The sequence below is a fragment of the Caretta caretta genome, chromosome 8, assembly GCF_965140235.1.
Source record: "Caretta caretta isolate rCarCar2 chromosome 8, rCarCar1.hap1, whole genome shotgun sequence".
In the NCBI taxonomy this organism is placed as follows: Eukaryota; Metazoa; Chordata; order Testudines; family Cheloniidae; genus Caretta; species Caretta caretta.
The window spans coordinates 78,847,307-78,862,122 of NC_134213.1; the positions used below are offsets into that span (position 1 = coordinate 78,847,307).

Below are 14,816 nucleotides of genomic sequence, written 5' to 3' on the forward strand. Positions count from 1 at the left end.
TAAACTAAATGAATTTAAAACAAAAGGTTTCTCTCACCATATGCTTACAGCATTCTGGCTGGATTCTTTCAGCCAGGACCACTCCCCCAATTCAATGATGCTTCTTTTGTCTTTCAACTGTTGTTGATGCCATGAGGGGAGAGAGGTGATTTAGGGCCTCTGTTCCTCATTTTTATATCTTTTCCTCCTCTTTGAGAATCATCTTCATCTGGGGTTCAGGTGAAGCCAGTCAGTTTACATGGGAACCCCCAGCTGTGCCATTGCCAAGATGTAAAGTTCTTACTCCCACCCTTCTTCCTGCCAAAGAATGGACACTTACCCCATTGATAGTCCATTTGATTGTGTTGACACATTGCTGAGGCTTCAGTTTGCCTTTTGCCACACATATTTTACAAGAACGATAATGATCAGCGAATTATGAGTTTTCAAATGATACCTCACAAGGCACAGTTTGTATAAGATTTATCATAGTTTTGTAAAAGTGGTGAACATAAGGGTACACGGTGTGTCACATGGACAATTATGGAATAATTTACCAAATGGAAAAGGTCCTCCCTAGACCCTGTTAGTGATGAGCTGATGACCTGAAGCATGAGGGTTTATGTCCCTTATAAAATAATTTCACCCCATCTAATGTAACTATAGATATTTTCATTATGCATAGAATGGATGATCCTTTCCCATTTCTGGAATGTCATATCACACAGCATGATGTTGCAAGTTGGGCTTGCAGGATATGGAAAAGGTGAGTGAAAAACCATCTGCTGAATAGCTTTTCCTCCTTGATGCCGCATGCAGTTGCTTCTATCATATGCTGTGATAGGTGGCATTCCTGCTAATTTGGCATGTATTGTCTTCTCTTCTACTATTTTGCTTTTGTTCTTTCGTTAATAGTTTAGAGTCGGAAGGTTGCATGTGTGACTGGTGATTATATCAGGAAGAAAGTGTTTTCCATATGCTCATTTGTGGATACTGTATGGCCCTGATCCTGATAATATTTAAATACCTGCATAACTCTCCTCCCATGAGTAGAGTTGTGCATGTACTTAAGCATTTGCAGGCTCAGGGCCAACAGAGGTATGTATTTTTATTTCCTACTCACTGTATGTAACTGAAAGGATGTGAAAGGTATGTATCTATCACATTTTTAATAAAATCTCATGTTCCTGATAGCTAAGCAACTGGAAAAAAAAATAGAAAGACACAGTTTTTGCTACTTTTTAAAAATAAAGCACAGAATACCTAAAATTGCAAAAATCTTGCAAGATTAGAATTAAATTATAATCTAGATTGTCATTTATACTCGTGTCTTACTCTACTGAGTACATGCTTTTAAAATCAGTATTTTGTCTATATACATGTACTGTAACATAGCATAAACTCATTGAAAGCAGAACAGAAATACACATAAATGCACATTTATTTTAAAGTCAATTCACTTAATTTTCAAATGTATTAACAAATTATTTAAGTCTTCCCTTATGTATTTTAAAAATCACAAACAGAACAAATTAGGATAGATTCCTACTGAGCTTTCATCTTACAATTAGTTCTATTACATTCTGATCTCAGAGCCTCACCTTCTATTTTTCTTGTGCAAAATGCAAACAGCTGTACTTACAGCTATTAATACAGCTGCTACACACCCAGCTATTATTAACACTATGGTTAAAACATTAATACCTTTATCACCAGGAACACTAGAAGACGAGGATTCCTTTGGAGGAAGAAACAGAGCTGCTTGTGCTATATTAGACACCTCTGAGGTCAGGGAAGCATTATCAATGGCACATATTGCAAAATATATTATGGTGCCATTTTCTATTGTGAAATTTTCTGGTTTAAACTGAAATGATTCTTTGGTGCCTGCAGGGTTAGGTACCAGACTAGAGGTATTCACAGAAGTAGCATTCTCAAAGATGTTTCTTAGGTCCAGAAGACTTTCACTCATTTTTATTTTGTATCTTTCAGCTGGAAAAAGAAACATATTCAGGTAAGAATGTGTTAGTATGTGTATTACCCTATCTGTAAATGCAAGGATAGCACAGGATTTGTAGAACAATTTTGTATTTTTATTAACTACTCCTTGGGGGAATTCTGCACCAAAAAATTAAAAATTCTGCACGCAATATTTGAAAAGTCTGCAAAATTCTGCATATTTTATTTGTCAAAGTAACACAATATAATCATGCCAGTTTCAGTTATTTTGGTAATTTATTTTAAAATGTCTGTCAGCAAGTATGTCTGTAACAATACAGACCAAAAAAGAAAGATTCTGGTAATTTTTTTTTGACAATAGATTCCTTACTCAACATATGAATACAGAACTTTGTGTAATTCATTTAAATTACAATACAGAACTGTATTTCCTGCACCTGGCAGAAGCAGTGTAAAGGCTTGGGGGAGTCAGGGGCACCAGAGGAGCTGAGGGAAAAGGAAGACGCCTAGGAGTGAACATGGAGGGAGTTGAGTGGGAGAAGTTTTTTTTTTGGGGTGGGGTCGGGGGGAGTAGGATTGCTAGAAAGTTGGAAAGCCTCCTCCATACAGTCCCTGGCTGAACCCTAGCCTCTCCCATTCAGTCAGGCTCATCTGCCCCGTTTCCGCACCCCCTCGCCCCATCCCCATGGGTCTCTGTAGCCCCCTTTCCCCCTCTGCAGTCCCAACACTGTCACCCCACTAGCTCCTGAGCCCATGCCCAGGTCTGTCCCCCCCACTAGCCATTCTGAACCCGTCTCTGACCCCCCACGCCCCAGCAGCCCTGTATGCCCCACTCTGTCCTAACCTGGCTCCATGGGCAGGGTGCTGGGATGAACTTCTACACCTGGGGGAATTCTGCAGCACTGGGCATAGAATTTTGTGTTTTCCTGCATAAAATACATTTTGCCTCAGAAGTGCTGCATTTCTTCCTTGTGTCCACTAGAGGCTGCTGTGGTGCCAGAACAGCCAGCATAAATGCAGCAGGCCGTTTTGGTGCCACAGTGGCCTCTAGTGGGCATGACATGGAACTGCAGCACTTCTGAGGCAAAATGACAGGTTTCAGAGTAGCAGCCGTGTTAGTCTGTATCCGCAAAAAGAACAGGAGTACTTGTGGCACCTTAGAGACTAAGAGACTAAGCTTATGCTCTAATAAATTTGTTAGTCTCTAAGGTGCCACAAGTACTCCTGTTCTTCTTAGGCAAAATGTTTTTTATGTGGGAAAATTCAAAAGTATGTGAGACAGAGGAATTCCATGCGTTCGCAGATGCACAGAATTCTCCCAGGAGTAATCCTTCTAACTGAGGTTATTCTTCCATTGCTGGCTACTCTAGCTATAAGGCTGTTTTGAGCCAGATGAGTAGTGCAAAGTAGCCACATATCAGAACCTAGGCCAGTGCTTTGGGGGTTTAATGGAGTTTTTGGTTTGTTCCCTGATGAGCTGGTTGCCAAAAGCCGTAGGCATATGTAAAAATGTTAATCTGAAGCTGCTCTCTGTGTGACTGCAGGTTGTCTATCTCAACCTCTCTGTGGCTTGTGCTGATGTGCACACTGTAACATAACAGAATCACGGGACCTGGTTACAACATACTTAAAATGTGTATTATAGAGGAGACCTAGCTGTGTGCCATAAATGGACTAAAGCCTTGGACTGTCCATGGTGTAACTGGGTCCCCTGATTTATGTATAGTGCAGTGTAGACAGGGGCGAAGCCTTGGAAGAGTCACTGGTGAGTGTGTTTTTTATTTAATTTGTTTGCCTTTTTAAGCTAGCATTGGCTGGTTGGTATAAAAGTTTTGCATTTCTGCTGTAAATGTCTCAGAGTTAGGGAATATTACATGTTTCTCAAATAGTTTTTGAAGGATTAAGGGGGACTAACATGAAAAGCATATTGATCAGGTAATTTATTGGTTACCCTGAGGCCTGATCTACACTAGGAAATCTAGAGAGAAAATCTAGTGGAGGCCAGGCCATAGTGATGGTGAAATTTTGCAGATGGCAAAGACGTAGCTTTTGTCCTCTGCTTGGCATAGTATGTAATTTCAGATAACTGATAAAAATGGATCACTTCCAGATGACTAAAACAAAACTTCCAATTTACCTTGTCCCACATCAAAGTCATTCCCGGGAGCTGTCCAAGACAAGTGAATTTTATTTTCTTCATACTGAGCCTCCAGGTCAATAATTTTACAGGGTGGGAACACATCTGTAGTTCCTCTTGAAGGAACTTTCTCCACTACAAAAGAACCTCCTGATGCAACTCTGTTGAAACTTCCTAGCTTCGCTTGAATTTCATCATCACTAACTTCAGGCCTCGGGGCATTCATTTTGATTTCACCTGCCCCAAAAGAAAAAAATTGCTAATGTTATTTGAACATTACAAAACTCTAAATCATAACACACTTTCTTTTTATCTAGCATTCCTTCTCTTATTCTTAATCTTAATCTCATTTTTAATCTACTTTTTTCTTTGTCTTATGCAAACATAGTGCAAATATTAGTGCAGCTCAGACAGAAAACAAAGTGAACTTCAGGAACCTGCATCCTTGCACAAAACTAAGGCAGACCCCAAAAGCAAAACAGATTTCAAGGGCAGTTGAAAGTAGCAACAGTGCCTATTATCAGGTAGGGTGTTTAAGGTATTGAGCAGGTGTCAGTGGGAAGTGGTTGTGATAAGGTAGCTTCCACCCATCTCTTCCGAGGCATTGCTGCAGAATTACAACCTTGTAGGCATTTCCTTACTTTTCTGGGTCTAAGTTGGACACATTTTTATGCAGACTTTTTAAATTCTGTATATTCTAAGTTTCTAGAAATACAGAAAATTCTGTCTGTGTGTGCGTATGCGAGAGAGAGAGAGAGAAAGAGGATATGAAATGCAAAAACTAATATTAATCCACCATTAAGGTTGAGAAGTCAGGCACTCAAAAGTCAAGAAATTCCAAAACCGAAGTTTTCTATTACCACATTTTTTACGGTCATGTTGCACAATTTGTCTGGGTCTTTTTGGTACTGGCAAAATAACATGAAGGTTTATATTTAAAAAGGAAAACTGGAATAGGAAATCCTACTTTGTGCAAGGTAGCCAAGTGAACAGTGAGGTACAAATCTTAACTGTTGGAACTTCCTGAGGTTTTTGGGTGCCTTACAGCTCAGCCTTAGAGAGTGGTCCTTACACAGTAGAGCTGCCACTCTGTGTACCCAGAATCAGATTAAATGACAAAAAATCAGTTTCTATTTTCCCCCAAACCAAGTTCCATTTGCATGGCCAACTGTTCAACTATTCTCTTCAAAGTATGTCCCCAGTTACACCTGCACAATCCCACTGATGGCCATAGTGTTGTATAGATGTAAGTGAGCATGGCATTTGGCCTTCAGATTATGGAGACAATGCACAAACCAGAAAGAACACAACTTGATATTGACAGACTCACAACTAGGCTGAGTCTGCAGGGCTGGGAGTTAGAACAGCCGTGTTGCCAACCTCTAACTAGCACAAATTTGTTCTGGAGTGATTGAGACAAAAGTGTAGAATTCGACAATACTAATTTTACAAAGACACTTCAGAATAAAGCTATATATTTAATGATGAATTAATTGTATTTTTTTCACTTAATTTCCCTGGGGATTTTAGGTCAAAACAGAAATGCAAAAATAAGGGAAAGAGGAAAAAATATACTAAGTCACACCACACTTGTAACAGACTCACTGTTAAAGTATCATTAACTGAGGCTTCATTGATTGATAAGGCTTAAGCAGTACAATCTTAATAGCAGCATTCATACCTTTGGTTTCTAGAACTGAGAAACTTTAGCACACACATGCCTAATGGAAAGAGTCCTGAACAATGTGTCCAGAAAACCCAACAGAAGAACAGAAAAAATGTGGATGCATTAAACTGATAACTTTAAACTTTCATAACTTTGAAACTGAAAGATGCATATAATAAACGTTATAGTTAAAAAAGCATTTTTGTGTAGCTAAATTATCTCCCGTTCACCTTTATTTTACACACACACACACAAACACACACACACTATCTCCCGTTCACCTTTATTTTACACACACACACACACACACACACACACACACACACACACACACACACAGAGTGTTTTCTACTTCATGAATGTTCCTTACCGTTTTCTATATAGCCTGGTATATACAAGGCTCGACTCTGCCTGCGGCCAAGTCTGACAGTCTTATCTTTCCCTTGGACACGCACTTTTAAGTTGTATCTACCATTTCCCTTGAAAGATGTAAAGTACTTTGAATAAATTCCATCATTCTTGGTAATATCAGCACCTTGACATACAAATATATCCAAACAAAGTACCTTTTGTTAAGCAAGGACATTTGTTGCTGTCAAGCCTACTCTTGCTTCTATTGAAGAGTTTTGATATGGACCTAGGTGAAAACAGGATTGGTCCCATTGTGATGACATAAGCTCATTAAATATTTAACTGGAGATAACAATGTAGCATTAAAACATGTAGCTGTGTATTTACTGTTATTTTCAATAATAGCCACTAGTGTACTAGTTCTAAACGACTTAGTAATTCTCTGTAGTTCTCTGGTTTGTGGAGCCCTTCTTGGTGATGTGCAGACTAAAACTCTTTGAGATTGCAGCAATGGTGGAATGTAGGGTTGTGGGGAGGAGAGAGCCTGCAGCCTGTACTACGTGGTTCAGAGAATGGAGAAGTTGGAGATTGATCACATCTCCTCTGTAGGCACAGTAGCATTTGAAAAGGAGAATAATAATCTATGTAACTCATCCTTTTGAAGGAGAAGTTTTTAACATAGCTCTACTGCCTATATAGCATGTGCCAAGCTATAGAAACAGACTCTCACTCTCCTGTTCTGCCTCCTGCATCCCCTCTGGAGGGCACACAAGTAAGTAAAATATACCTAAGTTCAAACAGTGAGTATGGCTGAATCAGGCCCACAAGACCCCCTTCTGTCCCTGTGCTGGCTATTTGCATCAGGGGTAACAGCACAGGAAAGGAAGAAAGCTCTGCACAGCCACTACACACCCTCCTTCTTGACGCAGTTTCTCTCTCCTCCTTCCCAACACACCCAACAGTGTAGCTGTGCCAGCATGTCAGGGCACACATGCTGCACCACTTTAGACCCAGTGCAGTTTACTCCCATCCTGACCAGAGTCACAGTCTCCTCTCACTTGCTGCCCCTTAGTCTGTGCTCATGGCATAGCCGTGTCTGAACCCTTAGTGGTAAGCTTGGAAGTAGCATCCAGAGGCAGATTCTAAAACACATACCACAAAATGGGGATTGTAGAAATTTTTCTAGACAAAATGTAAGGAAACTGTGGTGAAGATGAGAAACCACCCAGCAGCATGGAAGGGGTTAAAGAGAGCCTTTCGGCCCAGCTCGCCCTGCCCTGTTATACCTGCAGCCAATGTCAGGTCTGAAAGGGAGAGAAAAGGAGGGAGCCTGGCTCTGTTCGGAGCTGACTAGTGAAGAAACAGGAACTCGCTGCCTTCTTACCTGAGGGAAGGGTCACTAGGCTGCCAGCTGAGGCAGCCACCAGAAGCCAAGTACTGTCTTCCTGGCCAAGGGAGCTGGAGAAAGAGGCCTAGGAGCACGGGGCCTAAGAGGAACCCAGGGGAACAAAGCTCAGACACCTTGTGGGGGTCCTCACCCCACTAAACTTATGTCTGCCCTGCCTAGAATGATCTGGGACTGCAGATCAGGGACTGCAGCAGGATGCTGCCCAGGGTCCACAGGAGGGTGCTACTAGAGACAAGCCACCACAGGAACTTGGACTAAAGGGGCCATGCCCCAAACTGAAGGGGAAGGAGAAGGAAGTAGCCCAGGGCTGTGGACGTAGACTTTGTGCTGGGATGTCCCCTACTCAGGGATTGACTTACAGAGGGCCGTGCCTTAAAGACTGAGGCACCTCAACCACAGAAGCAGGGGGCAGGAAGTCAAGTATTCCAACCAGCACTCCAACCTCCAAACCCCTGGAACAGAAACCTGTAATAAGATTACCTGAACCATCATCAAGGAGTTTGAGATCCATTGCAGATCCAGTCTGTGGTTCAACAGTGGCCATCACGGTTGCACCAAGAACAGGCAAAAATCCTTGACTAACTTCTGCATAAATCACCATTGGATTAGGGAAGTTGTTTGTATCCTTATTCATGTGGGCTTTCACAGTCACTGGAGGCACAGCCAAAGATGCTGCTCGAGACGTTACTATCATTGATATGACTTGAGAATCTGTGTGGTTATTTTGAATCCAGTAATACCAATCTCCCACCTGCAAATCAAATATATGAAGTATAAAAATATAAGACTTCATTAGTCTAAGGGCAGCTTTGTGTTTCCCTTAGCTAATTATTATCTTAGTTCAGGGGAGAGGCACAAAGGGCAGTTAGGGTATTACTACAGGACCACACTTAAGGTGATTTGGGTACCTTACTCATGATTCTTCGTGGTCTCAAATGTTTGGTTTCTTTTAAATTTAACCTATTTCTGAATTTTCTCAGTTTTAGCGGTGGATGTTTGAGAATGATCACATTCTTGGAAGGATTTGAATCCTTATGTTGTTGATATGCACACTCTACTCCTGGGGGAATTCTGTGCCAAAAAAATAAAAATTCTGCACCCAATATTTGAAAATTCTGCAAAATTCTGAATATTTTTTCAAAATAACACAATAGAATCATGCCAGTTTCAATTATTTTGGTAATTTATTTTAAAATATCTGTCAGCAAGTATGCCTGTAACAATACAGACCAAAAAAGAAAGATTCTGGTAATTTTTTTTTTTACAAATGGATTCCTTACTAGGCATATTAATACAGAACTTTGTGTAATTCATTTAAATTACAATACAGAACTGTATTTCCTGCACCTGTCAGAAGCAGTGCAAAGGCTTGTGGCAGAGGCAACGGAGGAGCTAGCCTAGGAGTGAACGTGGAAGGAGTTGGGTCGGAGAAGTTTTTTCTCGGTGGGGGCGGGGGGAGGAATTGCTAGGTAATTGGGAAGCCTCCCCCATGCAGACCCTGGCTGACCCCAAGCCTTTCCCATTCAGTCAGGCTCATCTGCCCCTGTTCCCGCACCCCCCCCCCCACCCAATGGGTCTCTGCAGCCTCCTTCCCCCATCCTCAGGCTCAATGCTGTAACCCACTAGCTTGTGAGCCCATGCCCCAGTCTGTCCCCCCTCCCACTAGCCATTCTGATCCCCTGTCTGTGACCCCCAGCAGCCCTATATGCCCCACTCTGTCCTAACCTGGCTCCATGGGCAGGGTGCTGGGATGAACTTCTACTCCAGCGGGAATTCTGCAGCATTGGGCATAGAATTTTGTATTTTCCTGCATAAAATACATTTTGCTTAAGGAGTGCTGCCGTTCTTCCTTATGCCCACCAGAGGCCGCTGGTGGGAAAGAGGCAGAACTGCAGCTCATCTTAGGCAAAACGTTTTTTATGCAGAAAATTTCAGAAAATACAAAATTATGCAAGACAGAGGAATTCTGTGCATCCGCAGATACACAGAATCCCCCAAGGAATAACCTTAACTTCTCCTGAATTCAGTGTTTTGTTTGGGAATCTTGTATACTTGGGATGCGTATAGTGCATAATAATAAATTTGGAGGAGCACAAATGACAGTTTCGTTACCCAACTTCCATTGCAAGTCAATGAAGTTGCCCCAAGGATAATGGGTCCATTATGGAGTTGTGTTTAACTTCTAAAAAGAGAAGGTGCATTTTAATCTATGAAAATGTTAACATGTTTGGATAATAAAAGAGTTTAGTCTTTACCTCTGCAGTGCCTGCTATATTCAGTCGAGCTGTTCGGAGGTTTAGAACACTAACTGTGAAGTCTGACGTTCTATATTCTTTTCCTTTGGGGTCCCTCAGTAAAATGTCTAGTGGAGATGTGATTCCATCCCATGTAACTACAAAGAAGGTGTCATTTCCCACAGTGCTATCTACAGTCACTGTACCATTCATCCACTGCTTAACTGCGACACTCCGAGCTGTACTTTCAAGCTGTTAGACAAACAAAATATGTTTTATGGCTCGTTAGCAGATAAACACTTAAAATACCAGTAATTTCAGAGTGATTCATTTTCCTCTTAAAGGGAAGAACAAATCAATATTTTGTCTATTCAGAGGGCACCTCGACTGGCTGGTGGACAACTGGCCCACTGCTGGAAGAGGGGATAGAGGAGCATTAATGCTGTCACAGGCCTGTTGGCACCCCCCTGAGCAGGTCTCTGCTGTTCTGTGCAGAGCTGAGGGTTGTGCAAAGGAGACAGAAGCTTCCTGCCACTGTGCCTCCACACATGGGGAACTAGCAGGAGAGTGAGGGCCACATGGATTAGCCATTGAAGGGAGTGGAATGATGAAGCCCTGAGCACATTTTTTTAATGCCCATTTGCAGAGTACAATTGCTTAAGAACGTGAAAATATAGTAACCAAGCGTCTCCTTCCACTTCTATGTGTGGTCTATCCACCTCGCTATGAAATCACTTCTGTGCAGGAGATCAGTGCTACATTTCCTCTGCAGCTTGTCCGCCTGCTTCCAGAAAGACCGCACAATGAAAGAGCGATACAACCACAGGTAGAGACAACAGAAAAGCAATGAGAGAGACAGACAGAAATAATAAAACACAGCAAGGAGAGAAACAAGATTTCCTTTACCAACACTGATGTTGCACAGTGATTATGTGGGCCAGTAGAATTAACAGATGAGCTACCAATAGGAGTTTTATAGTGGCCCCCTGGAGTACCAGGCTGCAAGTAGATTTGCTCTCTCCTGTTTTATGAATTACAAAAACTACAATTAGAAAAGTACCTTTTAATAAAATATTTTTCTGTTTAGGATAAAAAATGGGAAACTAGATACTGGAACGCAATTGCAAAGGTCACTTGAACAGACATTTGAGAGTTAGGTGCTAAGATGATACTATAGGGATGAGATTTGTATAAATGCTTAGGAAGTGTGGTAAAATCCCAGAAAATAAAGAAACATTTTGCTTTCTTTCTCTTGAATAGATGTGATAGTGGAGCTACAAAACAGAAAATCTAATAATAATGGGGATTTCAACTATCTCCATATGGACTGGAAACATGTCATCTCAGGATGGGATACAGATATAATTTCTAGACACTAATTTTTGGAGCACCTAGTCCAGGAACCCAGAAGGGGAGATTCATTTCTTAATTTAGTCCTAACTGGCACACAGGACCTGGTCCAAGAGGTGAATACAGGTGAACCGTATGGTAATAGCACTAATAATGTAATTAAATTTAATATCCTAGTAGGGGGAAAGTACCAAAGAAATCCATCACAGCATCATTTAACTTCAAAAAGGGGAACTACAAAAAATGAGGAGGCTAGTTAAACGTAAATTAAAAGGAACAGTCACAAGAGTGAAATGCCTTCAAACCGCATGGAAACTTTTAAAAAACACATAACAGAGGCTCAAACTATCTGTATACCCCCCAATAAGAAAACAAAACAGGAAGAGGACCAAAACAATGCCACCATCATTAAACAGTAAAGCAGAGTAAATAGATGTGGTTAGAGTCAAAAAGACAAGTTTTAAAAACTGGAAGTCAAATCCCACTAAGGAAAATAGAAAGGAACAAACTCTGGCAACTCAAGTATAAAAGTTTAATTAGGCCACAAAAGAATTTAAAGAACAATTAGCAAAAGAGACAAAAGATCCACTGGATGATCAAGGTGCTAAAGGAGCACTCAAGGATGACAAGGCTGTTGTGGTGATGCTAAATGAATTCTTAGCATTGGTCTTCACTCACTGCAGTGGATGTGAGGGAGATTCCCACACCTGACCAACGCTTTTTAAGTGACAAATCTGAGGAACTGTCCCATATTGAGATGCCAGTGGAGGTTTTGGAACAAATAGATAAATTGAACAGTAATAACTCACCAGGACTAGATGGTATTCACCCAAGAATTCTGAAGTAACTCATACATAAAATTGCAGGACTACTAGGGGCATGTCTACACTTACCTCTGGAGAGATCGATCCAGCGGGGGTCGATTTATCGCATCTAGTGAAGACGCGATAAATCGACTGCCGAGCACTCTCCCGTCGACTCCAGTACTCCACTGGAGCAAGAAGCATAGGCAGAGTCAACGGGGGAGCATCAGCAGTTGACCTACCGCAGTGAAGACACCGTGGTAAGTAGATCTAAGTACGCCGACTTCAGCTACGTTATGCACATAGCTGAAGTTGTGTAACTTAGCTCAATCCCTCCCCACTCCCACCCCAAGTATAGACCAGGCCTAACTGTGGTATGTAACTTATTGCTTAAATCAGTCTCTGTATCAGTTGACTGGAGGTTGGCTAATGTAAAGCCAATCTTTTTAAAAAGGCTCCAGAGGTGATCCTGGCCAGTAAGCCTAACTTCAGTACCAGGGAAACTGATTGAAACAATAATAAAGAACAGAATTATCAGACATACGGATGAACATGATATGTTGAGGAAGAGTCAAAATGGTTTTTGGAAAGAGAAATCCATGCCTCACACATCTATTAGAATTCTTTGAGGGTTTCAGTAAGCATGTGGATAAGAGTGATCCAGTGGATATAGTTGTGATGAAGCAGAGAAACTGCCTGCTATCATGGAAGGGGTTAAAGAGATCATTTTGGGCCCAGCTAGCCTCACCCAATTATACTGACAGACACTACCAGGCCTGGAGGAAAGATAAAAGGAGGGAGCCTGGCTCTGTTCCGGCTGACTGGTGAAGAGGCAGGATCTAGCTGTCTCCCTACCTGAGGGGAAGGATCACCAGTCTGCAAGCCAGGGCAGCCACTACAAAACAAGGACGGTCTCCCTGGCCAAAGGAGACTGTGGAAGAGGCTTAGGAACACCCGGCCTACAAAATAACAGGTACCTTGTGGGAGTCTGATCCCACCAAACTTATGGTTGCCCTGCCTGGAGGGACCAGGCTGCAACAGGATGCTGCCCAGGGACCATGAAAGGGCACTAACAGAGACAAGACACCACAGGAACTTGGACTATAGGGGTCACATCCCAAACTGAAGGGGAAGCGGTAGGAAGTAGCCCAGGGCAGTGGATGTAGACTCCTTGCTGGGAAATCCCCTTCTCAGGGGTTGACATACACAGGGCCCTGAACTGGGATCCCATGGAGTGGGAGAGCTTGGGTCTCCCTACCCCTCCCTCCCTGTTTTAAAGACTGAGGCACCTCAACCAAGCAGGGACCAGAAGTCAAGCACTCCAATCACTAGGCTGCTTGGCCCTCCAAGCCCCCTGTTACAATAGCGTACATGGACTTTTAGAAAGCCTTTGACAATAATGGTTCTGAAACACTTTTTACAGTAGGGGTGCTGAAAGCCAGAAAACTGTAAAGCAGTGCCCCCCAAACTTTTTACCTCATCCCTTACCCCACCTGGCACCCCGCACACCTCAATCCTAGAGCTGGGGCCGGGAGCAGGGCCGTGGCTCTGGGAGGGAGGGACTTGCACAGGGTAAGGGGGCCAAGGCTGGGGCCACAGCTGGGGGCAGGTGTGGAGCTCCAGGTGTGGAGCCGGCAGCTGGGACCCTGGGTGCAGGTCTGGGAGCTGAGCCCCATGTAAAACATGTGGGTGCTGTAGCACCCCCCACACCCTTAATTCCTGTGCCTATGTTTGACAAGGTTCCTCACCAAAGGCTCTTAAGCAAAGTAAACAGTCAAGAGATAAGAGGGAAGCTCAGCTGCACAGGATCAGGAGGGGCCTGTACAAAGCCCAGTAGCTGAGAGCAATGGGGGGGGAAGGGGCTGCAGAGAAGTAGTCTGCAGTCACTCCCTGGGTGAAGGGAGGTGTGTTTGGGACTATAGAGTGTAATCTGCAGTTACTCCCTGGGAGGAGGGAGCTTGAGCTGGCAAACCCAGAGAACAGGAGATGGAGCCAGAAAGGTAAGAAAGGCTCAGGGGAAAAGCAACAAGGTATAGGATAGAGCAGACCTCGGCTGCTGACCAGAGGGTCCCTGAGTTGGAACCAGGAGTAGTGGATGGGACTGAGGAATCCCTACCAGCCACTGGGGAAGTGACACAGACCCAGCAGTGGATAGCAGAGTGCCTGGGACAGTTTGCCCTGAAAGACTTTGATACCCTGGAAAAGGAGCATAGTGACCTGGCTGGAGGGCCAACTCACAAAGAGGAATCTGCAGCTCCTGGAGCGAGAGGGGCCTCAGGGTGAGAGAGGATGATGGGTGGAGAGATGGCCAGAGGAGGGCACAGCACCTGGAAGGAGCTAATCCCCAGAATGGCCAGGAGGAGGTGTACCTTGTGGTAAGAGGACCCATCACAGTGTGTAGTAAGTGCATAAGGAAGTGTTAGTTACCCCTTCAGATAACACAAGAACCAGGTGCCACCAAATGAAATTAATATTCAGCAGGTTTAAAACAAACCTAAGGAAGTACTTCTTCACAAAACATACAGTCAGTCTGTGGAACCTGTTGCCAGGGAATGTGGTGAAGGCCAAAATTATAAGTAGGTGCCAAAAATAATTAGGGTTCAGAGTAACAGCCGTGTTAGTCTGTATTTGCAAAAAGAAAAGGAGTACTTGTGGCACCTTAGAGACTGACCAATTTATTTGAGCATAAGCTTTCATGAGCTACAGCTCACTTCATCAGATGAATAAATTGGTTAGGCTCTAAGGTGCCACAAGTACTCCTTTTATTTTTGCAAAAAGAATTAGATAAATTCATGGAGGATAGGTCCATCAATGGCTACTTGCCAAGATGGGTAGGGTTGCAACTCCATGCTGAGGGTATCACTGATCCTCTGACTGCCAGAAGCTGGGCCTGGACAACAGGGGATGGATCAGTTCATAAACTGCCCTG

At 43.0% G+C, this 14,816-nt stretch overlaps 1 protein-coding gene across 1 annotated transcript in view; it reads right to left on the reverse strand.

Annotated features, from left to right (window-relative positions):
• Window positions 1-1,536: 1,536 nt before the first annotated feature.
• Window positions 1,537-14,816, reverse strand: part of LOC125641321 (calcium-activated chloride channel regulator 1-like) — a 32,782-nt gene continuing 19,502 nt past the window's right edge. The window contains exons 10-14 of the mRNA XM_048861093.2: window positions 9,756-9,986; window positions 7,981-8,251; window positions 6,112-6,276; window positions 4,076-4,312; window positions 1,537-1,971 (exon numbers count right to left, since the gene is read on the reverse strand). Coding sequence (XP_048717050.2) covers window positions 1,577-1,971; window positions 4,076-4,312; window positions 6,112-6,276; window positions 7,981-8,251; window positions 9,756-9,986 — 1,299 coding nt within the window. The 3' untranslated portion in view covers window positions 1,537-1,576. The remainder of the gene's footprint in view (window positions 1,972-4,075; window positions 4,313-6,111; window positions 6,277-7,980; window positions 8,252-9,755; window positions 9,987-14,816) is intronic.